Consider the following 27,954-nt stretch of genomic DNA (forward strand, 5'->3'; position numbering starts at 1 on the left):
AGGGTGATGATGGAGGAAGGCCTTCTGCTTCCCCTGCACTGAGGCGAAGCCTGAGGACGCCACCCCTGGCACAGCTGGCTCTCCTATATTTAGATTGTCACTTGCTCCCCTCAGCAAGATTAATGGTGTGGGAAGAAGATGAATAGGGGAGCAGAAGGTTCAAGCTCAGTGGCCATCTCCTGGCATGACATTGTGCTGACACTCTATAAATTATCAGGGAAACAGAAGAAAAAGGAAAGAACAGCATCTGCACCCATATTTAGTCTCCCAACTTGCCTCTTTCTGCAGGATTATGTTGGGGGTCATTGCAGAAAAAAGCTTAGTTCCTACATGCATCAGCACTGGCATTCTTTTCTAACAAGCAAACAAACAAGCTGATTTTGGCTTTATATAAAACGTGTTTATAAGTAATATTAATGTTAATGTTATTATTAATATTTGTTCATATTTGACAGCTTTGCATAGAAATATTTTAGGAAAAAACAAAAAATGGGACTGTTTTTTTGACTTTTTATCTGAAGCAAAAAATATTTCATGTTAATTAATGGTTTTAAATTAGTTTCTGTAATTAAAGTGTAAAGGTGTTGGTGTCTATGCATTCTCTTTATTTTGTACTAAATCTTGTAGATTTTTCTATCAAATTCAGATGTGCTATGTCCACTTTGTTCTATATTCTTTTTTTTTCTCCTTAATTTGTCTGCCGTAGTCAAGTAATCTGCTCACAGAAAATGACACAAATCGGATTTTTTTCTTTTTAAGCAAGTTCGGTAATGTAATTTTCTTATTGGAATTGAAGTCTTAAGATGGATGCCTGTCATGGAAGATGACCAAAAAAACAGATGCTTGTGTTTTGTTCCCAGTGCTTTGGATGAGGCAGTTTGAAGGCTACTTTATTTTCAGTATAGCGAGTGTTTATGAATCTGCTCGATCTCACTGTAACATTGCTTCAACGCAGGGATGACACCTCTGGAGAAGATGCTGAGGACAAAGAACCTGCTGTGGCTTTCAAAGGACGGCGCACAGCCAACAGTCAGGGCCGCCGCAAAGGCCGTGTCACCCGCTCTATGGCCAATGAAGTGGAGGAGAACTCCGCACCACCAGCCAACAGCGAGCTGTGTGAGTTTAAGATTCAAAGTGGAAGTATTTCCTTTCCATCCTAACAGGAAAACTTGTGTCTAAGAAATGCTGCAGTTTCTTTTACTTATGCATTCCAATAACATGGTGCACAACTTAGTTTTGGGCAGTTTTGATTGAGGTATGGTCTCCTTTACCAAACCACAAGAGTGCACTGTTGTTCTTTTGTCCTTATCATTATCTCACCTTTAGCTTTCCACACATTATTTTTTTGCTAAAATGGCTCAAAAATGGTGTAAAAAGGTTTACCACAGAATTTTTACTTAAGTACAACTGTATACCAACAAGCGATTTGTTTCCAGTAAGTCAGCCATGTTTACATTAACACTGCAGGTTCATGTATTTCCGATGGTTCGGCAGTTGTTTACATGCCGCAGTCCTTCCTGCGGCACAGGTTCAGTCGCAGGGAATCCCCCTGTGGCTCCGGGCTGTAGGGGCTTTCAGTCAGCAGCCCCACCCCAGCCGCTGTTAGTTCTCCTGCTGGCAGGGGTGCTAACGGCCCATCATGCCCTTCACAGGTCCAGATAGAGGATAAAAAAGCTCTGCTGTCAGCCAGGCAGGGACAGGACTGGCTTATGGTGTGTGCAGGGAAAGAAGCCAGTTGTTATGTCTATAATCATTAACTGACTTCTCTCCTTGGATTTCCTGCTTCCTCCACCTAAAACAAACTGTCCCCAGCGACCCACGCTGTAGTGCGAGCAACACAAGCTACCCTACCCCCATCCCCTTATTCTTTTTTTTCTCTAATTTCTGTCTCTCCTTCCTTTCCTTCTGTCAGTCACTGCCTAACTGACTTTGTAACAACTGCCCACTCCCCCCGCCTTTCGCCTCCTCTCACTCACTGGTTCTCTATTTTTTTTTTTTTTTTTGACAGCCAATCTGGAGATGAACGAGAGCTCTCGGTGGACTGAAGAAGAGATGGAAACAGCCAAAAAAGGTAATTCAAAAATGCACCTGAACTTCAAGTGTAGAGCTCCTCTGGTTCGTTTAGATCTGTACTGTTATGCGTTAGTCAATTCAATCTACTTTAGCAGCTCAAGCAGCGTTTGAAAGCACAGACGAGTGATGCGGCTGTGACTTCCTGTTAGTGAGGCGACAGCTGCCACGTGCTGCTAGGCTGTGAATGCACCACTCTTCCTGGACAGCATTTGTTGCTCTTTGGAGTTGCTTCCTTGTCTCTCTGGGTGAAGGCAGACTGTCTTTTATCAAAGAAGTTGTAAAGTCTGCCCCTTATCTACCCCCCTGCAAATGCTGCCGTCATTAACTTGGACTGTTTATTGTCTTTGAGTAAAGATTACCCAGAAGCCTTTGGCTAATTCAGAGGTCACTGACATTTTCCGCCCATTTTCCTTGCAGAAGTGCTTTGTGTGAGCATATTTGTAAATGGGTGTTGCATGAGCTTCATTTACTGATTTGAAATATCTGCCTGCGCTCTCTCAATGGTTTCTTCTGCATGCTATGCTTGTAACTGGGAGTCTGTTGCACCAGATTGAGGACAGGTTCTGCACTATTTACTGCATTTTCGAAACTGAGGTGTTTGTCAAATGTGACTTTTAAATTGTGATCGTTAAAATGCTGTTCATGTTGGTGTTGTCTGGATTTGCATCGAAGACGTTACTCAACTGAAATTCACCGCATGGCAACGGCGTTAAGTCTGTGTCATTTTGCCCTTTGTCACTCTTTAGCTCAGCCACTTTTTTTAACCTGCCTTATCTTGATCCTTTTGTAAGTAATGACCACTATCCTGAGTGGGATCTTGAAATCACGTTTAGTCCAGAGGTTTGCATCTTTTTTGTAGCAGAATGACTTGCAAAATGGACTTTTGTGTCTGCAGGCTTTCCTTATCTGGTTTCTTTTTTGATAACTGGTCCTGGCTTGGATTGAACATGGTCCTGAGTAGTAATCCTAGTTAATATCTTCAGTTCTATTCTACTGCCGTGGGATTAGTGGGGCACTCCGGCCCAGAGGATAAGCCTGGCTGCTGAGCAGAAGCAGGGCTTCTCTGAGGGGCTTATGTAACCACAGACCTCCAGCAACAGTACAGTTGGCTAAAGAGGAGGAGCCCCTCTAAATATTTTTTCCCCCCTTCTGACAATCTCACCTGCCAAAAGGTATTCCCCTGACTGGATCGAAACATGCTTTCCTCCACGTCCCTCACTAAATTGAATTATCTCGTCAAGCTGCTTTCCTTCATAGTGCTTGGCGTGTATATATTTTAAAGAAGCTTAGGTGTCCTGATGCTAATGTGTTTATCCCCTTGAGCTAACCAGATCTGAATAATGGCATTAATAGTGCTTGGCAGAACATTGGCACACTAACATATTAGATTTAGCCAGGTCAGAATGGGACCTCTAACAGGAGACGACTAGGATTTGGGATGTTTTTATGTCAAGTTCACTAGTCTCCACCCCCCCCCCCACCCCCCCCGTCTTTTTGCATGCCTAGAATGCGGAGCAAAGGTTGATGGACTGTGCTTTGTGGTTGCATGTGCAATCGCCTTGCTGTGCATTTATGTAAGTGCTCTAATAAGCCAGGCTTAGGTTGGGTGCAGGCAAGCAGCTGGATAATGGTCCTTGCACTGCTTGTGGGAGAAACCCATTTAAAGTCCCACTCCAGACATCTTTTGATCTATTGTAAAAGCTTTCTCCAATGTCTTTTAATTTGTGATTTTACAGTTTTTAGCTTAAAAAAACCTGTGGATTTCTAGGACATAGTTTCTGCAGAGCAGCATGTGTTCATTAGAAATTTGCTTCTGAGTTGTGGGCAGAACTGTTAGCGTGGAGGAACCCCGCCCCCATTTCCCATCATCCATCTGTTTACACGCTCCTCCGCTAGCTTACATCCCCTTCCAACCCCAACCTAACGTTCCTGGTGCAACATAAATGGCGAGCAATATTGGAGCTACCCAGCCTTACGGTTTTGAGCCAGATTCCAGCTTGCATGAGGAAAACAAAAATGTCAATGGATCTGTTCTTCTGCAAGTGGATGCATCAGAATGGTGTGTAGCAGGGAGATTGTGGCACCTACGACACATACTCAGAAACCCAATTTTAAGCTTAATTTTTACTGTCTGTCCTCCATGAGGAGAACATGTGAAAAACACCAAAAACACAATTTACACTATAGTGGGTCTTTAAAGCAGCAGCAGGTAGAGAAGGCCATATCTGCCTTCCCCTCTGCTGTCGCACTCTTCCTGCAAACACCCGCCAATCGAGAGCTGGCAACAGCACAGATTGGCAAGACCTGTGGAGAATTTGGCAAACACCTCTTTCCCCCAGTCACTCCCCCCTTTACTTTGTGTTATTATAAACTGGAGAGGTCACATTCAAGATGAAAAGCAGGTCAGTCAGGAAAAATGTGAAAGCCTTTATGCTTTCTCATGGTATCAACATCAACTCCCTCTCTGTCCCCCTCTGCCCCCTCTCCTTTCTCTGTGCTTACTCTCCACTTCTGTATCCTTTCCTCTCCTCCATTGTCTCTCTGGCTCAGTGGCTCTGCTCCCTCTATCTCTTTCCTCTCTCCTGCTGCTCTCTGTTTACTCTTGGACTGCCTCAATTTGTGTTTGTGTCTGTGTGCTAGAGTATTAACAGGAGAGACGGAGTGAGAGTGTGCGTGTCTGAGTGGGTAAGCACTCACTCCTGCCTTAGTGTGTGCGTGCGCGCACGCCTCTGTGCCTGCTGGCATAGTGAGGAAGGGGGAGGGACAGACTGAGGGGAAAAAGGGAGGGAGGAGGGAAAAAAAAAGAGATAGATGAGAGATCAGATGAGGGGAGAGAGAGGGAGGCTGAGCACATAGCGCCGCCCCACAGTCCCACTTTCCTGTGGAAGTCTTCCCAGACGACCGCCATTGGGGAGAGACACGGCAGAGAAGAACAGACCCGCACACAGAGGACGCGGTGGAGGGGAGAGGCCAGGAGCATGTGCTGCTTTGGAGCATGTCAACCTGACTGCGGCTCATGTATCACGCCAGCTGGCAGAAAGAGCGCTGAGACTGAGCTGTTTTCATCTCCTCTGCTTTGGCTCGGAAGGCCCTGCCCAGAGGAGCTTTCCAGCTGGCTCTCCAGAGATCAGACGGTCTGATAGCGCTATCCTGAACCGGGTCACAAAACAACGGCAGAAGTAACAGGCATGTGACAGACAGGGACGAAAACTTTCTGGCAGGACCAGGTGTTGATTGAGCTTTCTATTGGAAGAGCTGATGCCATTGCAGAGCCCTGATTGGGTGTGGGGCCACCACCTGTTTTAGTATTGCTCCTGCTGATTGGACGTGCCGTCCATGTGTTGCTGCAGCAACGAAGACCCTGAGTCGAATAGCTCTGCTGTGGATTTAGCAGTGTGTGTTTGCATGTGGGAAAATAAATAGATGCCATTATTGATTCCCTGTTATTGTTGGTTTTACAGCATGCTGAAAAGGGTTGTGTAGAAGTTTGAGCTTGACTCGGGGGGCTAATGTGTGGCCCTTGGAAGATGGCTGAGTGGGTAATAGCTGTTGGTAATGTGGTAAGCATCAGCCCTAATGGTTCTTTTTTTTTTTTTTTCCTGGAAAGGGTTTTCTAGTGTTGCCTGCATTTCCCGAAGTAAATCTTCTTGCCGAGCTACAAGCATTAGCAGTTCTGCAGCTTTTGGATATCAGACTCAGACTTGAAGATATTTGCTGAGGACTTTTTAGGCTGATTTTTATGTCTAATTATGTGCATAGTATGTCTTTCCATGTTTGAATAATACTTCGTGTGTCTGGCATGTAAAACATTGCAGTGAGTGATTTAAGCCTGAAGAGTTTCTATATTGATTGGCTGACTGACACTTTATCATAATCGGATGACATTTTCATGTCAGTATTCCGTGATCAAAGGTAATGCTGCTCATCTAACTTCTTTCTATTCGTGGCTCTAGTCTACAGGCTGATTCTTTCAGCTATCGGCCTCCCATGATAAATGAGATAGTTGAAATGACAGGGCTGTAAACGGCGTCCTTTCCTTTCCCGCGGGTCAGGTTCTTCCTCTCGTTCTTCCACCTCCTTTAAGTGATGAGATGCAGAGACCTGTGAACCCGTGTCCAAGGTTATCCCAAGATGTGTTGGCTGGATGCCCATGACCGACACTCCTCCCCCCACACCCCCACCCCCACCTCCCCCAGCAGCCTTTCAAGAGGCTGTTGTGTTGCCAGGTCCTGTCAGGCTGGCACAGGAAACAAGTGGGTGGTGTAAGCTAAGCCTCTTACAACACACTGTTAATGAGCTGCCTTCAGCTAACAGTAGACACTCAGAGGGGGGCACTTAGGGGCAAATTCTGCACCATCAGTCTTTCTTGCTCTGGCTCTCCCGTACATTTCTTCTTTTAGTGCACAGAGACTTTGCGTGTATTTGTGTGTGTGCATGCTTCTGTGTTTTTATGACAGGTTGATCTATCACAGCTCTGGCCCAGCGGGTGCCTGCAGACTCTTGTGTAAGACACAATCATGTGCTTGACTGGGTAGAGGACTACGGTTTCTTGGAATTGGGTCACATCAAAGTCAGTTAGAATATGACGCAGTCTGACCCCGGAGGGGAGAGTTAGTGATTTCTTTGGTGTAACTGACGGTTCACCTACCACATTTCAAATCCTCTCATACTTTGGCAGTTGTCTGTTGCCCTAGCCACATTTATTTATGCTGCTGTTGGGAGAAAAAAACAATCATTGTTTCTCTGTCATCAAAGCTAGCCAGCTTTGTTGACAGCTTTATAGAAACAATTTAACAATCAAATTTCAAGTTGAGACAAGTCCATATTGTGTAGTTTTTGTCTTTGTTTTTCCAGCTCCGTAGAGTAATTTTTGTCCACTGACTTGTGACTCTGCCTTTGTTTGGATACTTTTCCAATTCCTTTATCCCTTGTTTTGTTGACTCCAGGCCTTCTCCAGTATGGTAGGAATTGGTCCGCCATCGCCAAGATGGTGGGATCAAAAACTGTGTCGCAGTGCAAAAACTTCTACTTCAACTACAAGAAAAGGCAGAAACTGGATGAGATTTTGCAGCAGCATAAAATGAAATCGGTGAGCAAATCTTTCTAACTTGTATCAATTTATTTCAAACTATCTTAAGTTATATTTCTGTATTGGGTTGTATTTGTTATTTCTTTAATTTTGCTGTTTTCTTTTCACCAGGAGAAGGAGAGAAAAGCCCGACGAAGGGGCAAAGCCTTGCAGAATGAAGAAACCAGTGCTACATTTGTTGCAGAGGAGGAGATGGAGGGCTCAGGGGCCAGCTGTAATGAAGAGGAGGCCCCTGAGGATGGAGAAGGTATGGGAACTTTGATCCATGTGCCTGATATAAAAACATTTTTTCATAGTTTAATTTTATTTGTTTTTACATTTTGAATGGTTTATTTGAATAAAAGGAAATGTTATGACCACTGTCTACTACACCTAGAAGAAAAATATAGCCACCTCACTGTTATGAAATAGGTACCATCAAATGTTTAAAGCTTTTATTTTTCCATTTTTTTCCAGTGATTATACTGAAGCTATTCTAGCAGCAATATAAACTACTGATGTAATAACCAAATGAAATATAATGGAAGCATCTTCATTTATATTTTTGAAGAAACTCACAAATATAAAGGAGGTCACTGACTGCACTTAAAACTGCAGTTTTGCCAACAGTGACCATTTAGGTTTTTAGACATCTTCATCCTCCTTGCTGCACTGTAGCTGTTGCTGTGTCTCTTGATGTCAAAACAAAGCTGTAACCCGAGTTTTAAAAGAGGCACACCTTGCATGATGACGGAAACGTGCCAAGTCCCTTTAAGTTCTAACTATTGCCTGCATATCTGTAAAAGCAAGGCTCAAAAGAACTTTTGAACTTGTTAAATGTGGTATTCCATTTTGTTTGACTGTCAGTCATTTTAAATATACACCGGAATGTTTCTTCTGATTCATTTTAAGCTTACTATATGTGATCCAATACCATCAGACATGTATAGAACTTCAAATGTAAAGGAGTTGAGGGGGAATGTTGTTGATTTACTAAACATGCAATAATTGATTGCATGTCTGACTCCACCAGGTGGACCTAACAACAGCTCAGACACGGAGAGTTTGCCTTCGCCGCGCTCATCTGAAGACAGCAAGGCAAAAGACGAAGGCTCCAACAGGCCAAAGTGCAGCACAAACTCTGGGGTCAAGGAGGAGACCCAGGCAGACATGGACCAGGGAGGAGATGAGAAGCCTCCAGTTAAGGAAGAGGCAGATTCCGCCATCAAACAGGAGATGGACGCAGAGACTGAGGATCCTAACGGAGAGCAGCCAGCAGCACCCAGTGATGCCGCACATAAAAAACCTTCAACAGCAGAGGCGGATGAAGTCAAAAGCTCAGCAAAGAGCTCGAAAAAGGAGCATGCAGCCAAAACAGGCTCCCATGGGGACAGTGACTCTAGTGCCACTTGCAGTGCTGATGAGGTGGAGGAGACGGATAATACAGAAAAAAACAGGTGCAAATTTTATTCATGAACTAAGAAACACGTTTTTTTTTTTTTTTTAAGTTTTGGAAGTTCAAATGTGTTTCGAGATTTCAAAGATGTGGAAAGACGCCGGCTCTTTAACTCATATGGCTCCTAGTTTTTGAGTTTCTTGCTTGGTGTTCCACTTCTCTGGTCTACCGCAGCAGACATTAGAAAACAAAGCACTAAGGGTTTTGAAGTAGTATTAGTTGCCTAGTTACACTGTGCAGCAGTGAAGCCATATTTGGCAAGCCTCATTTGTGCATACGCAACAGGTTGCTCTTTTAATAAATGAAAATAGATATTTACCATTTTTAGCAAGTTGTCTATGAATGAAGCAAGAAGAAATGGATGTCAAAGTGCGTGGGAGGAGCCATTAGTCCTGTTAGCACAGTATTTGTTCCTTTTTTTTTTTTCCATGACAGCAGACTGCATGTACTGGCAGAGCTGAGGGAAAAGTTGCCCTTTCTGCCAAAGCAAACAAAGGGAGGGAGGATGTGTGTGTGTGTGGGTGTGGGTGTGGGTGTGTGTGTGTGTGTGTGTGTGTGTGTATTTTGTGTGCTTTCAGCAGATGTGCAATACATGGATGTGGTTTATTTATTTGTAATTATTTTCCACAGTCTGGGACTCTGTCAGGAGACTTCCTACCCATTCAGATAGACACACCCATACACCAATTATTTTCCTTTCCCCACATTATTCAAATATGTCATCCTTTCACATGTAATAAGGACATATGTCACAACGAGATTTTGAATGTAATCTACATTTTGTCTATGGGGGGCTCCATTAGTTTTTATTCTAGTCAGTACATGTACATGATGTTCAGTTTCTGTATCAGGGAGGAATGTCTTTTGTTGTGGTGGAAATGGTAAAAAAAAAAAAAAAATTAAAGCCTCATAAGGAGGTCAATGTAATAACTACTGAAAACTAATGGTTAAATATTTAGACTTAAAAGTTTAACTTGGAAATATTTCTTTGTACTGAAAAGAAAATGCAAATACCCTAAGGCTTTTACAGTAGTCTGAAGCACGTTTTGTTGCTAAACCTGTTTTTATTAATCTTAGAGTTAAATCGTTAAACTTCAGGGTCTAATCATGCCAAATTCTAGGCCAGATTGTTGTCAGTTAAAGTGACAACTTTCATCATCAGTTCTGTTTGCAAATATAGTAAACTAAAATGTTCTTAGGACCTTCCCAAACTGCTTTTTACCTATTTTGACTGCTGTTATTTTTTTCCTTTTTCTTTTTGTTGTGTTTAGAATAAGTTCTCCACGACCAAGTCTGCTGAACTACAGTCATGATGGAGTCATATCCACCCCACTGCAAAAGCCCATGGATCTGAAACAGCTCAGGCAGAGGGCCGCTGCTATTCCTCCTATTGTGAGTTGGAGTTGGGATTTTTCTTTATCTCTTAAAACACTGAGACATTCTGTACAGGACAAAGAACAAATCACACAAACCAGCCTAACCATGACTGCTGTATTCATACTCTTACACAAACACCATTATAACAGAGTTGTTAGGCATATTTTCTTTAAGATAAGACAGCTTGGGATGAGATCCCCAACATATTGGTGAAACTTTAGCTTACCAAGAAATAAGAGATGCCTGTAAGCTATCGTGTTGATCACATGCCGCATGTTGCTAACCATATGTCAGGATCAGGTAGGAGTTGGTTTGTGTTTTCTGTGTCATGTATGTAAGCTTTCTTATTGACCCTCTTTTCCTGCTTACAGACGCCTGAGGCCTCTGTGCAGGCCAGTCAGCAGAGTGGAAATGGGAAGGTTGTGTCATCCCACGATGCCCTGGCATTGTACCAGCGACAGATCACCATGGCTCATGGTGAGTCTTCTCAGGAGGTCAGACAGTTGCAGCAGCAGCAGCCACTTTTGGGCCAGCCAGGCAAACAGCAGCCTTATACCCCTCAGGCAGATAGAGACCGGGATTCTCTTCACAGCAGCAGCCCTCGAGTTTGCCCTCATTCTCCCTCCATCAACGAAAAGGATGGTACGCACCTCCACCAAGAAAGACAACTGCTTGTAAAGCCCTACCGATGTGTTTACCTGTAGAATTCATCTATTTTAGCTTTTCATAAAGTCTAGCATTTGTCCTGTCTTATGCTTCTTTTCTGCCCTTTTCCCCATAATGTGTGCGAGTTATTTATTTATAACTTAAGCTAATCTATGATCATGTCCAAACTTCACATGAATTTTTGCCACAGAACTGGTTTAACATGTTTCTGTCTTTTAGTTTTTTATAGCAGTGATATTTATGACTCATCAAACTTAAGATAATGAAGGATACCTTTATCTCACCTGTGCAGATGAGCAGTATTGTCTGTAGTAATAGCTGAAGAGTTTAAACCACGTACAGTTTTCCAATTTCATCAAACAAAACTGCTTTTTTGGACTTCAATTTTGAATAACTTGCATAATATTTTTGAGAAACTTCCTAGTAGAGGAGGAGAGCACTATTGCAGATTCCAAAATTTTATTTTCTCCAGTGTTCTGTGTAGCGTGACTGCAGGTTTCCAACAGAGGTGCTGTGTGTTACTTTGGTGAAATCGATTCTCAAGGATGAATGTCAAGAAGATTTGTGTTGCTAACAAATTAGCTTCTTATGTCAAACTGTCAAACAGTGAAGCATTACTATGTGCAAACATGCTTCAGTTTTTGATGTGGTGTTTAAAAACAAAACTATATTTGAGTACATTCCATTAAAACTATTACATTTATTTTTAAAGAAATGAAATCCTTGCCAAAGATGTGGTGCCTATTGTCTCACTTCGGATAATTTATGGGTATAAGATAAAAAAAATAATAGAATGGTTACAAAATGTAGGTCGCTGTAAATGCCATGACACACTTTTGAACTACCGGTAATTTATCTTGTGGACCAGTTTGCTATCTGCCGTCTGAACCTTTTCTGAGGTGTTTAAGCGTTTCTGGGACACTTGCGGAGTGTCAACTGATAAATGAAATGTAGGGAAAGCTCAGTCCCAGCTTGTTAAATCTGAATCTCTGAGAGCACTGAATCTGTTTTCTTTATAAAGGCTTCTTCATTTTTTGGAGGATGTTCCTGGGAACCCTGGAAGTCAAAGATGACATGTTGCTGTTGCCATGTTATTGCTTCTTTTTGTCTTTCACTTTCTTTTACAATGTCGTTATTTTCTGCCAGACTTCACTCATAACTTTTAAGCTAAGCTTTTTTCTCAGTGATAATGTGCCTTCTTTTGTGTCAATATTGGTCTTGTAGTTGATGTTTTATGTTACAAATTAAAAAGAAATGACCAGAAAATGTTGCTGCAAAAGATTACTGTTGATTTTTAGTTTTTGTTAGTTTTCTTTGTGGTTCTTTTCTCCTGTTCCGCAGCGTTATCTTTGTTGAGGCTCCGACAGTTACTTCTAGGTTGTGGGAACTTTCACAGCATGCACAGAGTGGCTCGGTCCACTTACAAGCAGCTTTACCTTCCACATGCCTTGTCTCAGTGGGTTTTGTTTATAGTATTTCAGTCTTGACTTTCTGTGTGTTGTTTTTGCAGAGAAGTCCCCAGCTTTCTCTCCACATGCTGAAGCCAAGAAGCAAGCAGGGGGCTCTGACGATCTCAGAGCCTCAAACTTTGGCCGCTCGGTTCTCTCTCCCTACCCCATGTCCCCACGAGACATGACCAAAATCAGTCACGATCAGCATCTGCTCCACTTCAACAGTGAGTCATTTCCCATGTTATCCCATCTTTCAGACCTCTACAGGCATCATGTGAGCGTGTGCAGCATTGATGGCGTTTATTTTGGGAAGAGACTTAGTTCTTGATGCTTTTTTTCCATCCTTGTTTTCTGTCTCTCAAATTTCAAACGTGTTGTCTTTCAGCGTTCCAGCAAGCAGGCCACCCGTCGCTCTCTGCTCTGCCACAGGACAGTGTTAGGCTAGCAGCTGTGAGGCCCCTCTCCATGCCAGAGCCGCCCCCTCTTATTTCCTCTTCTAAACCAGGAGGCTCCATCACACAGGTAAGATCTCAGAAAAATCAAAGATTTTTTAAACATTATTTCTCTCTATAAAATAATAACTCCACATTTTTACTCTAATGTGTTTTTATTTTCTTTCAAAAATGTACAACTACATTTTACAGGGCACCCCTGTGCAGTTGCACAGTCCAGCTCATGGCTTGGACCATGCAAAGATGACTCCCACGGCCATGGGGATGCCTTGGATGGAGAAAAAAGCAGGTAGATTAAAAAAATAAATAAAAGATAAGTGCATTTACCTTTAAGATTCAATCTTATCTCACTATAGTGTTCTTTTCTACAGGTACTTTCCCAGCAGTAAAGCAGGAACAATTGTCACCACACAGCTCATCCTCCCAATCTGATAGCATGCCAACCCAGCTGGCTCCTCATGAAGTTGCTTCTGGACGAGGTGGGTGTCGCACCATTTCTCCTGTCTTGTTCTTTGATTTTTTTGTCAATTTTTTTATCGTCTGCTGTTTGCGAAAATGTATGTATTATTTTTCCTTCACTGGAAATTTGCATTGAAATGAATACAATTTTTCAATTGTTAACGTTCGTTAACTTTCCATTCCCTCTTAATTACAGGATTTAAAAGTTACTTTCGCCTGAATTCTCATGCACTAAAGGTTAAAACCTGTTCAAACCTCTTTTTAGAAGAGCTCGACATACTTAATTGCCCTTGCTAGGTTTAAGTCTAATCTAGGGGTTTACATCTATTTGAATAAATATGAGGACATGTAAGTACTCACGTTTAAATGAAACGGAAAATCTTAGAAAAACTTTGAATGTTGAATCTTTGACAGTGTGTCAGCAGTTCAAGAAGAGTTTGTCAATATTTGTCTGTAAAATCCTTGACTTGTAGTGACAACAGTTTGTTCCCTTTAAACATTTACGCTTCTCCCCCAGGCGTCCAGGGTGGTAGCATCACCAAAGGGATCCCAGGGACCAGACTGCACCCAGAATCTGCAATATCTTACAGAGGGGGCTCCATTACTCAGGTAACTTTCTCTTACTATACTTGCATTAGCGGACAGTTATAATGTTTAAGCAATTGTTGACAGAATGACTTACTCACTCATCTATGTTTTGTTTGAGTGGGTGACTAAAGTCTGGAGTTTTAGCTCAGTCTTTTCTTAAAGCTGTTATTGATCTCTCTTTAATGTATTTCCAATCTGGCTTTAACCATTCTTAAAGTGCCGCTCCAATCATCTCTTGATCTATCGTAAAAGTTTTCCCAGTGGTCTTTTAATTATGATTAATTAGTTTTTAGCCCAAATCAAAAATGTTGTGTAGTTTTCTAGTACATAGTTTCTGCAGCGCGGCAGAAGTTCATTAGAAACTCGGAGTTGTGGACAGGACTGTTGACGTGGAGTAACCCTACCCCGGTCTCCTCACCGGTGCAGAACAGTAGCTTTTGGCTCACCCTCTGTATTTTCTACATCACAAATAAGCTTTTTTTTCTTCAAGCTCTTGATTCACAATGATTGGAATACAGAAATAATCAGAAATGCAATTCGAAACAGAATTTTCTAAGTCCTTCATCCTTAGAACCCCCCCCCCCACAAATATGTTAAAAACACCAAAAACATGATCTTCTTTGCAGAGAGTCTTTAAAACCACGATGCAGTTCCGTCCTTGTTAGTTTTTGTTTGACGCAGCTGATTGTTCTGTATGTCGGTAAAGGGTGACTGTGGTGCAGTGGTTGAGCAGTTAACCTCTGATCAGAAGTTTGGTGGTTATAGGTTGGCGCCAGTGTTCAGCAGTGGAGCCGCCATCAGTGTGTGAATGTGTGACTGCCTGAGTGAATGAGGCTCTGACTGTAAAGCACTTTGTATCTTTTTTGAAGGTAGTAAAGCGTTATATAAGTAGACATTTTTACCATTTATATTGTTATGCTTGGTGATCCAATTCTGGTTGAGTGATAATTAACATTCTCGCTCAATAATGCATTACAGCTATTAACTCGCTTTTGAGACCATGTGAAACAATCAGTCATAGTTTAGATTTAAAAAAGGCTAGTCTTTGAGTTAATACAGATAAATTACAAAAGTGGACTAAGGTTAATGAGAACTGCAAGAGGCTGATCAACTTCACTGGTAAAGTGAACTGAAACCAACACTGTTAACTGGGTTAAGGTTCACGATAACAGCATATGTCTAACGCGCAGCTGCACTTTTCCACCACTCCTGGTGCTTCAGGTTAATTTTGCTCACATTGATGGGATTTTTGGCCTGTGAACACGACGCAAAGCCACTGAAATCAAATTTAGCCGCTTGTGTGCAGCCCTGTATTAGTGATCAAAGTGATGAGAAGTCATGAGGCAAACCGAGCGCTGTGGCACTGGATTTCCGCACTGCTGTGTGACATAACCACAGCTCTTGCATGGCCTTGTTGCCCTAGCAACAGGTACACACTGTACTGCATCTGTTCCCTCTTTTTATTTATTTATTTAGTGTGCTCTAGATGATGGCTTAATCTTATCATTGATATGCCCACTTGTGTGTCACCACTAAATGGCTAATGAGAAAAAAAAATCTGAGGAGGCAAGCTATCACGATATTAATAAAAGGGAGATAAGTAAATGATTGAATGCAATCTATCCATTTGTTTACTTTGCAGCTGGCTGTACTGATAAGTGAGTTTTGTGTGTAAGCACTCAGATATGGCGGTGATGTATTTTCTCAGAGTGTGTGCAGAAGCTGCTGAAGGCCTTGAACGTTGTTCTTTAACCGCTCTGGGTTAAAACCTTTTTGCATGTTTTAACCTGCTGCCACCTCAAGGGGGCAGTGTTAGGGGAACTCTTGATTGTGTGTGTTGGCCTTGTAGCTTCAAGACAAAAGCTATTGTGAATGAAATCTAGTGTGTAGAACCTGGGATGGGATGAGTTGTTGGAATATTTACTTGATGAAGAGAGAACTCTACCAGAGGCAAATAAAGTGTTAGTTTTCTTTCTTTTATGATGAACTGTTTAAATTTCTCACTTAAAAAAAAAGGGTGCAAAAACAGACTTTTCGGTGCTGGCAGCAGATAAATGGCAGCATCTGTGTTGTGGTTTTTGCGCTTTACTGCTAAAGTGAACATTGATCCAGTCACCATTCAAACCAAAGTATCACCGCTGAGTTATCTGAAAGACTGCATTCAGTCCTGCCTACGTCTTTTTTGAATACCCACAAAAAAGAAACTTCCCTCAGCATGAGGTGAGATTGTTGCTGACATAAACAAGCTCTCCATCACCGCCACCCAAACCTGTAAACAAACCCCCCTCCCTTTGGATAAACACTTCTAGGAAAAGCTGCAGCCGAAAGATTAAAACTGTGCTCTCAGCTGCTGCCATGTGCCATGGTCAGCTGTCTGCCTCTGTTCTCATCTGTTCAGCCATCAGTCAAGGAATATGAGCCACACACTCAGTATGAATGAGGTGTTTCAGAAGTAAAGCCTTATGTAAGGTCGCGTTTTTGAAATTACCCGTTTATCTTGGTTTTAGTGTTGGTTTAAATGTAACTAATACAAATTATCTGCTTAAAATCAGAGTCCTAGAGTTAGTCAACAAAACTACAGTATAAAGTGTAATACGGTATTGAACCTCATACATAGTAATGTGCCCCATTCATTTTTTTTATACCACATTTTAAAAATTTATAGGTAATAACTTAAACCAAAAATAGAGTAAAAATCAAACTAAAAGCATTTCTACTCTCTTTTAGATGTTTACCTGAAAGTCAGAGCATTCAGCAGAGATTATTGGAAATGTCACAAAGCCAGGTGCTAAGGCTTTCACAGAAGTCAACCAAGAGCTTGTTTTCCAAGAAGTAGACTTGTCTTTTTATGTTGGATTGTCATGGAGAGATGATTTTCATTAGGTTTCTTGGTCAATATTGATAGAAGTCGAGGTGGTGTCTCTGTATGCCTGTGCTTAAAGCAACAAACCAGGGCCAGTAATTACACTGCATTTTTTTCTCATTACTTCAGGGGACACCGGCTGACGTGTTGTATAAGGGAACCATAACACGTCTAATCACGGAGGACAGCGTTGGTCGAGCCGAGAGAGAGCGGGATGATGCTCTGTCTAAAGGGCATGTGGTCTACGAGGGCATAAGCAGCCACATCCTCACATACGACCGTGAGAGCAGTCAAATCAACATCTAGCTGACCTAACAAAAGCTAGGCTTTACTTTGTTCTTATTGAGCATTTTGTCACCTGTAGGTCCCCCATCTCAGACCCTTAAAGAAGATGGCAGAGGCTCAGGACAGTCTGGGGAAATTTTAAGCTTGAAGCGTCCTTACGATGTGATGGAGGGAAGCAGAGGGCTGTCTTTGAGGGACTCCTCCGTCAACTGTGAAGGTAAGACACAATCCAACTTTAGCACGATGAGACCCTTTTATAAAAAAGTTGAGCTCTTGTGGTAAAACGAAGTCACTGGATTTTTATCTCACAATTGTCTTCTTCCGTCTCCTTCTCAGGCCTGATTAGTCGAGCCATGCCTCACGATAGAGACAGTCCACACCACACACCTTACAAGGAACCTCACCACATCCATGGCTCCATATCACAAGGTAAGATGGCTGCCTGCTTAAAACAACACATTTTCTTTTCTTTCAAAAAGAGAACTTGGTCTGTAAAAAAGGTTTGAACTATAAATACATACTTATTTAATGTCCTTTGAAGGCATTCTAACTGTATCTAACCTTGATTATATTTTCCAATTTAAAAAAATGGAAGTATAGTAAATACATGGGGAAGTTTGAATATGATCAAAAAACAACAAATGTGTCTAGTTCATATCTGCTGAGCTGTAGACCACAGGGCTGTAAATATCTAACAAACTATCACATAGCATGCAAGGGAACTTTTCCACTGATGCTTTGACACAAAAAACACACATTTCACTGCTCAGGTTGAGTGAAAGCATGGCTTTACAAACAGCTGGTTTTGGTCATTAGGAGCAGGAGCATCTTGGTGACAGTAAATGTACCGTTACTGTGACAATTTCAACATGTGTGCTAATCAACCAACCAGCCAACAAGACTATTGACCTGTAAAAACAATCATCTAATCAGTTTCTTCTTACTTCAGGTATTCCTCGCCATCTCGATCCTCAGGATGGATACCTGAGGCGGGAGGCCAAACAGATGAAGAAAGAGCCCTCCCCGTCCCGCGGGGCTGGTTCCTTGTCCGACCCAATGAAGGGCAGAGAAGCCAGCGTGACCACAGTGCAGGAGCCGGGGCGCTCCATCCACCTCATTCCAGGGGGAAGTAAAGAGGGAATCATAGCACAAGTATGATGATGATGATGATGATGAAGATGATGGTGGTAACGCTTGTGAAGGACGACTATATGAATCTCCTTACTATTCTCTTTTTCTACGGCTCTTCAGGGAACAAGCGTGAAACAGGAAGCATCTGGCTCAGGGAAACGCCATGATGTCCGATCCATCATGGCCAGTTCGCCACGTTCTTACCACAATGCACCACCCCATCTAGAGATGCGGACTGAGAGGAGCCGATATGAGGAAGGGCCTAAAGGGCGGCCTAGTGCAGTTGTCAGCTCAGCAAGTCCCATACCACGATCATCTCCCCTGGGATCAGAGCAGGGAGGCAAAGCCCATCACAGCCCAGTGGGTTATGAAGACAAAAGCAACTTAAGGACCCCCTACCCTGGACCCTCACATCGTGGCTCCCCACTGTCTCGAGAGGCCGGCCAAAGGCAGCATGAGGGTTGGTATATTACAGACAGCCAAAGCAGCTGTTATGTGACATAATAGTATTAAACTAATCTATTAAAAAAGGATGTGCATGTTCCAGATGTCAGAGTATTTAAGCATGTAATTCGTTTTGGCATATATATTGAGCTTAAACTTGATTCTAAAGCAGTTTTTAATGTGGTATGTCTTTTTGTCTTTACGCAAGGTTCCAGTAAACATCCCCAGCAGGAGCGCAAAGCCACACCAACCCCCCGAGAGATGAGTTCTACCAAATCGCCCCTCTCTGCAGATCAGACCTACGAGCGTCTGCTGCAGAGTCTGGGAGCCTCAGCAGAGATGTACCGGCAGATCCCCTTAGCCTTCGATCCTGCAGCGCTGCCGCGTGGAATCCACATAGAGCCAGGTCTGTCTGCAGTCTGTGACGGCTCAAAGAAAAATGAAATAGTTTGGGATTGAATGTTAGGTTGATGCTGCTACAATGTGTTGATTAACATTAAAATATTACAAACACTGTTTTTAATTTGACCAAAAATAAATAATATCCGATTACTATTGCTATGAATGAATAAGTAGCATTTTTGCATTTTTTTTTCCTTCAATCGAAAGAATAATAAAGCTTTTATTTTGTTATTTCATGGCTGCAAGGCACAAATGACAAATATAGATGAGTAACAGACATGTTTGTGTCTTCTGCTACAAACCTTAAAAAGAGGAAAAGAAAAGAAAGGATCTGTGTGGTTTTTGATTTGGATACATGGATTTGATTTCTAAAAAGGGTTTCCTAGCAGATGTTTCCTGTTCTCTCTACACAGCAGCCTATTACTTGCCTCGCCACCTAGCGCCCAACCCAGCGTACCCTCATCCCTATCCTTACCTCCTCCGAGGCTTTCCAGACACAGCAGCTTTGGAAAATCGGCAAACACTGTTCAACGACTTCATCACCTCTCAGCAGATGCACTCGTGGCCTGCAGCGCAGCGCTCAGACCTGCTCAGGGGCATTCCTCCTCGAGACCAGCCCCTTTCTTTGCCCTTCTCTGCTACACCACGCGGTAAGAAGGTCGGCTTTGTAGCCACACCACTATACTCTCGCTGAACTGTGTGACACTATCTTACCCTCCAAGAGAATATCTTTGTGGAGCATGGTGGGATCTCCGTTTCCAGGAACTATTTTTAAACTGCAGCGTGCTTTTTGGTAAATGTCTTTCATTGTCAAACAGTGCAAAAATTGTTCAAGGCTGATTGGTTTTTTTTAGAGAAGAGATGCATTTCTTTTTTAATCTAATCAATTAGAACCTTTTATTTTATATTTTATTGAAGTTTCTTTTCTGTGCAGCTCCTAAGTGTATCCTCTGCCGAGTAAAATACAGCAACAGGTTAAAGGTGAAACAGATTTTCATCTTCCAATGTCTCCTGGTGTTTACTGATCAGTCCACTGGTCCCCAAACTTCGCCTCGTGGGCCAGATTCAGCCCGCCTCCACATTTGGCTCGGCCCACTACACATTATCACCCACACATGATTTATTTATTTACTTTTTTCAGTCTGGTGCTGCCATCAAGACCCGCATAAAACATCGCAGTTAACCCTTCGCTGTCTCACTGATTCTTTTATTCCAATATTATGCTACTTTTTCTTTTTTTTTCTTTTTCCTAACTGTGGATCCTGTTCTGTGTACTGATTGGCTGAATACCTTGTCAATCAATCTCCTTTGTGCTGTGTCTCTTGTGCACAAACGTGCAGTTCTCCAGATAAATCTTTGTTAGATGCGATTTTTGTTTTCATTAAATAATCCTGGACTTATTTTTCAATGAAGGTTGGAACTTTGAGAGTTTAAACAGGACAATAATAATAATAATAATAATACGCCTAAACCCGATACGGGTAAAACACTTTAAAGCATAAATAATAAAGACAAATTCTATCAAGTTCAAATTCCATTCAAGGCTTTCTTTCGTGCTCGGTGCTCCTTTCTTCGGTTATAGCTTGCAATACGGTTTGCATTCACGGCTTCACAAACATTTATGATGGTTCTTCTCCAGAGCGGTCGGTCGGCAACCAACTCCTTCCATTGATCTAAAACTCCTCCTGACTTCAGAATACTTTTACAAGTGTCCTTATATCTTAGTTTTGGTCGACCAACAGGACGAATACCATCGTCAAGTTCACCATAGAGGAGGGATTTTACAGGACGATTGTTATCCATTCTAGATACATGACCGAGCCAGCGCAAACGACTTTTAACTAAGGTGATTTCAATATCCTCAGCATTCGCTCGCTGTAACACCTCTTCGTTGCTTATGTAGTCGTTCCACTTTATCCTTAGTATTTTCCTCAGATGACGCTGTTGGACTGTCCGAAGCTGATTGATGTTATGTCGGTACAGTGTCCAGGTTTCGGAACCATATGTAAGTAATGGCGTCAAACATTGGGTATAAACTTTCAGCTTTGTCGAGGGTGTAAGGTCATGGGAATCGAAAACACGTTGACGTAACCGACCGTACGCAAATGATACAGCTTGTGTACATGTGACTAGTTCCTCTTTTACTGAACAGTCGCTGGTAACAATGCTCCCTAGGTATTTGAAACGGTTTACATTTTTGATTGGCTTGCCGTTGATGAAAAACTGCTCTTCCGGACCAATGCACATAGTTTCAGTCTTTTGGATATTGATAGACAGACCCATTCGTTTTGCCATGTCGTTGTATGCCGTTAGCAATGTCTGCAGACCAAGTGAGGAGTCGCTAAAGATAGCGATGTCATCAGCGTACTGTGCTTCTCTGATAAAGTTAGTAAAGGTTTTGGTTTTGGCTTTCAATCTCTTTAAGTCAAAGAGATCACCATCGTAGCGGAATCTAATTTTGATACTGAATTGTTGGCTAATATTTTTGTATGCAAGTAGAAGAAGAACTGAAGCATAGATACCATACAGTGTGGGTGCTAACTTGCATCCCTGTTTCACACCACTGTTATATTCAAACGATTCGGTCAAGACTCCATCGACAATAAGACGGGCATTAACTTGAGAATAAAGACTTTGAATCAGCCTGACGAACTTTGGTGGACAGCCGAGCTTACTCAAGATTTTAAAGAGAAAGTCCCTGTTTACGGTGTCGAAAGCCTTGGTTAAAATCAACAAAAACAATGTACATGTTTTGACGTTGTTCTTTAGCTTTTTCCATAAGTTGTCTGAGAGTAAAGATTCCATCAATGGTACTTGAGAGTTTAAACAGGACAGACAGGTGTGAAAATGTTCAAGTACATCTCGGAAAAGTTTAGGAAGTGGGTATTAGAGGTTTTTTACTTCCTTAAAATGTCTATAATCCTTCTTTGCAGATTTCCCCCATCACAAGTTATTTTAGTAACTCCTGCAATAAATGAGGGAACGCTGTATGGAATTGCACAGCTACAGCCAAAGACAAAAGAATTAAACTATTTTTTTTCCATTTGCGCTGGATGAGAGCACAGACGTGCAGGACACAGAAGTTTAGCGCAAACTGTAGGAGCTGGCAGCCCTCCAATAACTCTAAGGGACTATGATTATGTGTGGCTCTCTGGAAAACCAAAACGCTTCAGAGTCGTTCTGCGATTGTTGGCCTACAAACACATCAGAGAAGAAAAAAGTGATGTGACCCTCACAAGAAAAGGTTTGGGAACCCCTGGATTAGTCAACGGTATGGCAGCTGGTTATATCCTGCTGCTAATGTTTACATTCAGTTTTCCACATGGTTCCTTTGTCATGATGCTGGAGTTTCCCTCTGGTATCATGACAAAGGGGGTCAGGGGAATCCAGCTGTTACATTAAAGCAAAGGGGTCCTCCAGGAAGGCCAAGACTTTCCAGAATCACCCTTTTTCTGTTCTCTTAGTACTTTAAGATGCAAAGGAATTATAGTAATTAGCCTTTTTTGATATTTAGGGAAGAATATATAACACATAAATAGATTTAAAAGGCTTAAAACTTAAAAAGTTCAAAATTATATTCAATATTCTGCTTTAAATAATAAGTGAATAATGAAATGTAACAACAGACAGATGAGTCTTTCACCATTGTGCAGCTCTGTTTTTAAGGCGGTCAGTTGAAATGAGTTGAAGGAAATACTCTTGGATAAGACAATAAACTGCTTTTAGAAATGCTTTTCTCCATTGCATTACTGCATGAATGTTTTGCAAGAACTTTGAACTGTAATCAGTGTTTGTGGAGTCTGGACTGTAGACGAGAACAGCAAACTCTATGACGTACAGATTTTGGTGGGGGGGGGGCTGGTTTCATTTTAGATGGCTTTATTGGTTGCTGCCATAGCAACTCGTCTTATGGGTTCTCTAGCTGTAAAAAAAGCATAATCATTAATCAGTCACACAGTAAAACAATCCAGTTAAAGATGATTTTACAACATATAAAACTAAATTCGCTTCACTTAATGCCAATATTTTGTCATCCGATTTCTATTGGGCGGTGTGAAGGATGTGGTGATTACATAAAATAGAATGTCAGATAAAATTAATCAGTGACATCTTTTGATATAATGATGTTAAAAGTCCACAGGACTGTGGGGGCAAAGTTTACTAGACACCAAACTGCATTCATACGTAAAGGGAAAACAGCAGGAAATGTGTGTACTTTTTGTGCAACAGCAGGATGCCCTTTTAGGCATTTCTTTTTTTTTTTTTTTTTTTTTTAACTAAAGTGAAACACTACCAGTATCAAAAGATTTGGAAAGCAGTGATCTTCCTCCCTATTAGTACCCTTCTATTTTACTAATTTTTAAACCAGTTGTACTTCAACAAACAAACAATAAACATGTTCTTCCTTTAGGCAGTAGTAAATTTGATCAACTGAAGAATTACCTTCATTAACATTTGTAAGCTTCATAAAGAATCAGCAGTGAGCTTATTCCAGCATATCAGTAGGAAAAAAGCCAGGTGTTAGCATGTTCACCTGTAAAAAAAGATTCTTGATAGCAAAGGAAAGTCACAACCCGCTTTAATACATAGTAATAAAAATCTATTTTACTAAATGAAGGAGGTTCTGGGACTGCAGAAATGTCAGCCATTTCTGCACTGCTCCACCTGCTGTGCACATCACTCTTTAAGTTATCTTATCTGCTGTAGTATCTTAAGACTGCTCCCTGCAGATTGTTAAAAAAAAAAGTCACACTAAACAGTCCTGCATCAAGGAAAGCTTTGACAAGCTGGATTCATTTCAGTTTTTGTTACTGAAACAGAAACCAGTCTATCTGATGGAGCACCAAGTCTTTGTTTTACATTGAATCTGAATTCTGAAAGGTGGACTGCAGTTTATCTGTGATGAATGATGCTTGAAATATTACTGTTCAGAAACCGTCTGCAGAATCTGTGCAGTCTGCTTCTCATTTGGTGCAGTTTCACTTCCATTTTGTCAAAGCCTTTGTGAATTTACAAAATCAATCAGAATCTTTCTTTTTTTTCCCCACTCTTTTGATCCACTATATGGATCCTACACATTGAGTATTGGCTGATGCTTTCAAATTTGGCTTTTGAGATTCCCAAATAAATCCAAGATATAAAAGCAAGATCATCTTTTGATTTGCTTTAAAAGTGTTGCCAGTTGTCTATAAATCTTTACTATGCTTTTTTTTTCAGCCCAAATCCTCTGTGGTTTTTTAGGACATAGTTTCTGCAGAGCGGCAGAAGTTCATTAGAACTTCGTCTCTGAGTTGCGCACGCCCACCCACATTTACCATCAATAATCTGTTTACCCGCTCTCCTGCTAGCTTACAGCCCCTCACAACCCCAACCTAACATTTATCTTATCAACTTTGACATTAACAGACTTTGTCTGGTCTTTTCCTAGCCTCACTGACTCTGAGATGGCAGTTTGATGTCTGTTTTAGACACTTTTACAAACCTGTTTAGTTTGCAATTTTAACTTTATATCTATACAGATTAAGCAAAAATCTATCCAATTTTTCTTTTTTTCATGACAATTGTTTCCTAAATGTCCAGGCTCCTCAGTACTTTAAAAATTAACAAATTAACTGAATCCTTCTGAAACAGGTAGTTATAACACAAATAGAAATGTTAAAAATTGAGCTTTTTGTCAACAAGATGAAAATTTTTTTTTTTTAATTTACGCATATTAAGATTTGACGTTGCAGCATTCTTGACAGTTTTTTCTGCTCTGTCCTTTAGGAATCATCGATCTTTCTCAGGTGCCGCACTTACCTGTCCTGGTTCCTCCCACCTCTGGGGCAACTGGCTCACCAATGGATCGCATCACCTATATCCCAGGGACAAGCACCCCTTTCCCTGGCAGGCCTTACACCACCTCGCCTATCTCCCCTGGTATGAAGCGTTCTATCCAAAACAGCAAGCAGAAAGATTGGAGGTGCTTCTTATCATGTTTCTGTCCTCCCTTTTTGAATGTCTTTCTTCAGTTGGCTCCTCCCATATTAATAAAATGCAAGGATCTTCAGAGCGCGAGCGGGAAAGGCCCCGCGAGCGGGATAGGGACCGGGATGGACGAGATCGTGAACGCGACCGAGAAAAAGAGCGAGAGCCAGAAAGGGAAAGAGACAGAGAACCCATCAGAGAACGTGACAGGGAAAAAGGGGGATCTCTGGGAAATGTGGAGCATGCTCCAATATGGCGACCAGGTATGGAAAATATTGTGTTAAAGTTGTTAGTCTGCAAGATCACTTTGAGGAAAAACCCAATCTCTGTTTCCAACACTGAAAATTGTGTGTTTTACCAGGTACAGAGCACAGCTTATCCAGCAGCAGCAGCAGCAGTGGGAGATCTGCACCCCAGCAGTACAGTCACCAGCAGTCCCCGGTGTCGCCTCGTACCCAGGAGAATGTTCAGCAGCGGCCCAGCGTTCTGCACAATACCGGGGGCAAAAGTCTTTCTGTTAGTGAACATTCAAACTCATCTGTGTTACGGTAAGATGACATTTGGCTCTGCTTTTACCAGAAAATAAGAAGAATACGTTACTAAACTTTTTTTTTTTTTGTTTTGTTTTTTGACAGGACTGGACCCCCAGGGTCATCCCGCTATCAAGGCTACCCTGCTCATCTCCAAAGGACAAGTGTGCCCCCTGACTCATTTCCACCTGCTTTGGACTCCAGCATAACCAAAGAGCAGAATCGTGACGGAGGCAAAAGCAGAGGTCTACCCAAGCATATGCAGGAGCAGCACGGACCCTCCAGTAAATCTGAGCCCAAGATGTCCAGCACCAGTCCAGGATTAATATACCCCGGGTCTTATAACCCAGCCTCAGGCCGCCCACAGCACCTGCTGTCTCACCAGTCTGAAAATCCTTCTGGTCGCGGGGAAAGCGGCACTCCTGGTAGAGACAAGACTCAAAATAAAGCGATTGCTATTCAGGAACAGGAGCTCAGATCACTCGGTAAGACCCTATAACCAGCTCAGATCAAGAGAAGCACGTTTTTAAGCTCTGGAGAAAAAAAACCAATCATTCACTATTGGTTAGTTGTCTGGTTCATAGCAACTGGGCTTAAAAGGGTTATGCTGGATATTCCAGCACATCTTTTGGTTCTCATCTTCATTTTTTGTAAATATGATTGACGTTGATCAGAGGCACCTGCTCTTTCCATATGGCTGCTGCTTTTAACTGGATATAGAAATAAAAGAAGACCCAGAATTCCTTTATGCCCCATGATCATCCCGACTCGGGTCGCTTTGACCCTGTTTGTGTATTGACTCTTCATATATAAGGACTCTATTTCACCAACTCCTGTGTCAATAGTTGTTTGAAACCCCAAGTACTGTTGAGGAGAGTATTTGTGACTCACAAGTGAAGTGAACTTTGAAAACTGCTATGCGAGTAGTTTCATCAGTCATGAAACCCTTTACCATCCTCATCCTCTGGGATGACAGAGGGCAATGCTGCTGCAGAAAAGTGTGGGGAAGGGGAGGGCCAAGGCTGAGTAGACTGTAAGTCATTTTGGAGGGGGGGGGCTTTGCATGTTTCTTTTTATGGTTCACGGTAACACGCTCATTTTCTTTGGCCTGGATCTGTTTCCCTCACACTGGAAGCTCTCGTTTCTCTTTGCTGAGCCTCCAGGAGTTTGTCGGTTCGGCTGTGATTTCACCTCATTTCCTGCTTAAGGAGCCATTCGCCACATCTGTATTTGTTTGACCCAAAGCGCCCCCTGCCAACTGCATGCTCATTCACATGCACGCTTCGAGCTGCTATAACCATCAAGAAACATTTTGGGGGCATTCAGAGCCAAATAGTGCACTTGTTAATGCACTCATAAACTAGAAGGCACAGAGGGATGCAAATGAATGTAAAATGTTGCCGGCCTTTTTGGAATCTTTGTTATGGACACACACTCAGCTCATGGTTAAAAATACATCTGTGGGATAGTTTCACAACAAGTTGGGTTTTTTATTTAGCGTGAAGTGAATAGATTTTAATCATAAAAAGTTGTTTTTTTCTCTAAATTCTTTTTAAAATTATTGATGTATAAATGACCAGTTTTAGTTTTTTTTCCAAGTTACAAGATCTGCTTAGTAATTCCATAATATATGCAAAGAATCTACAGAATTGAATGATCAGATCCAAGCGGGCCGCTAGCTCTCTGAATTGTATGCTGTAACTTTTCCCTTTGCAGAAAATAATGCAAAAATTAATCGAAATTTCAACATTGTTAAAAAACTGATTTCTGGAAATGTAAATGATTCATTTTTGTGCTAATACACATTTTTGTGTGTTCCTGGATATGACTTTCAGCTCCACCACACAGTCTGTACCGCCCCCCTTCTGATGAAAGCCTGTCTCCAGGGCAGCAGCCGCCGTCTCCTTGTGTCAAAGGCAGCCAAAGGGTGGTCACTCTGGCACAGCACATCAGTGTGAGTCCAGTGTCCACCAATATGTCCACATTGGAGTTCTTGGGATAAAGTTGTTGTTTCTTTAATCACAAACTGTTGTAATCCTGGACTGTAATCTGGATGTTTAAGCACTTTGGGTTTGGTATTGTCTGACAAGTCTTTATGCAAACAGGAGGTGATAACAAAAGACTACACGAGGCAGAGCCAGCAGCAGCAGCAAAGCTACCATGGTCCTCCTGTCCTAGACCTCACCCGTCCACTCAGTGCCTCTCAGCCCCCACCTACATCACAAGAGTCAGCTCAAGGGTCCCGCTGTCCAGAGGACATTGGTGGAGAATGTAATAGAGACAGGTAGGGACCTCGGGGTTCTTTTACTTTCCTAAAATGTAAGTGTTCCACAGAGGAACCCGGTAAAGTGTCCCCTCAAGATCAGCCTAAAAAAGTGACTTGTGAAAGACCAGATAAACAGATGTCTCCATTTTCTCCCCAGATCTCCACCTCAGGCCAAATCTTCACCCGTTAGTGCTTTGAATGACGGCATTGAACCGGTGTCGCCTCCTGGAAACAGCTCTGAACCCGAAGCCCAGGGAGGGGCGGCCTACCCCACTGAACAGGGAGAGCAAGGGTGAGTGTGTTCAAGTCCATCATCCCACGCACACACACGGCAGAGAATCTTTGAAGAGTCTTCAAGTCTATGGTATATAGACTATAGTATATAGTATATTCTTCATTATCTCTTTAACAGGATGACGAGATAATGGATATTCAGGAGATCAGGTGAAATCGGTTTAAAAAAGAAAAGCAGGGCC

General features: G+C 42.1%; 1 protein-coding gene across 3 annotated transcripts in view; it reads left to right on the plus strand.

Moving 5' to 3' along the window:
* ncor2 (nuclear receptor corepressor 2) overlaps window positions 1–27,954 on the plus strand; it is a 93,637-nt gene that overhangs the window by 58,941 nt on the left and 6,742 nt on the right. Inside the window, exons 16-41 of one of the 3 annotated variants that reach the window (XM_023958647.1) lie at window positions 956–1,116; window positions 2,009–2,071; window positions 7,020–7,162; window positions 7,274–7,409; window positions 8,175–8,598; window positions 9,869–9,989; window positions 10,346–10,616; window positions 12,151–12,315; window positions 12,477–12,613; window positions 12,736–12,832; window positions 12,915–13,022; window positions 13,520–13,611; window positions 16,583–16,733; window positions 16,818–16,955; window positions 17,075–17,167; window positions 17,688–17,890; window positions 17,990–18,329; window positions 18,522–18,719; window positions 19,129–19,365; window positions 24,482–24,634; window positions 24,727–24,945; window positions 25,044–25,230; window positions 25,318–25,697; window positions 27,048–27,166; window positions 27,318–27,496; window positions 27,636–27,770. In XM_023958647.1, coding sequence (XP_023814415.1) covers window positions 956–1,116; window positions 2,009–2,071; window positions 7,020–7,162; window positions 7,274–7,409; window positions 8,175–8,598; window positions 9,869–9,989; window positions 10,346–10,616; window positions 12,151–12,315; window positions 12,477–12,613; window positions 12,736–12,832; window positions 12,915–13,022; window positions 13,520–13,611; window positions 16,583–16,733; window positions 16,818–16,955; window positions 17,075–17,167; window positions 17,688–17,890; window positions 17,990–18,329; window positions 18,522–18,719; window positions 19,129–19,365; window positions 24,482–24,634; window positions 24,727–24,945; window positions 25,044–25,230; window positions 25,318–25,697; window positions 27,048–27,166; window positions 27,318–27,496; window positions 27,636–27,770 — 4,650 coding nt within the window. The remainder of the gene's footprint in view (window positions 1–955; window positions 1,117–2,008; window positions 2,072–7,019; window positions 7,163–7,273; window positions 7,410–8,174; window positions 8,599–9,868; window positions 9,990–10,345; window positions 10,617–12,150; window positions 12,316–12,476; window positions 12,614–12,735; window positions 12,833–12,914; window positions 13,023–13,519; window positions 13,612–16,582; window positions 16,734–16,817; window positions 16,956–17,074; window positions 17,168–17,687; window positions 17,891–17,989; window positions 18,330–18,521; window positions 18,720–19,128; window positions 19,366–24,481; window positions 24,635–24,726; window positions 24,946–25,043; window positions 25,231–25,317; window positions 25,698–27,047; window positions 27,167–27,317; window positions 27,497–27,635; window positions 27,771–27,954) is intronic. The other 2 variants (XM_023958648.1, XM_023958649.1) reach the window with 2 other exon arrangements.

The sequence above is a fragment of the Oryzias latipes genome, chromosome 9 (assembly GCF_002234675.1).
Source record: "Oryzias latipes chromosome 9, ASM223467v1".
In the NCBI taxonomy this organism is placed as follows: Eukaryota; Metazoa; Chordata; class Actinopteri; order Beloniformes; family Adrianichthyidae; genus Oryzias; species Oryzias latipes.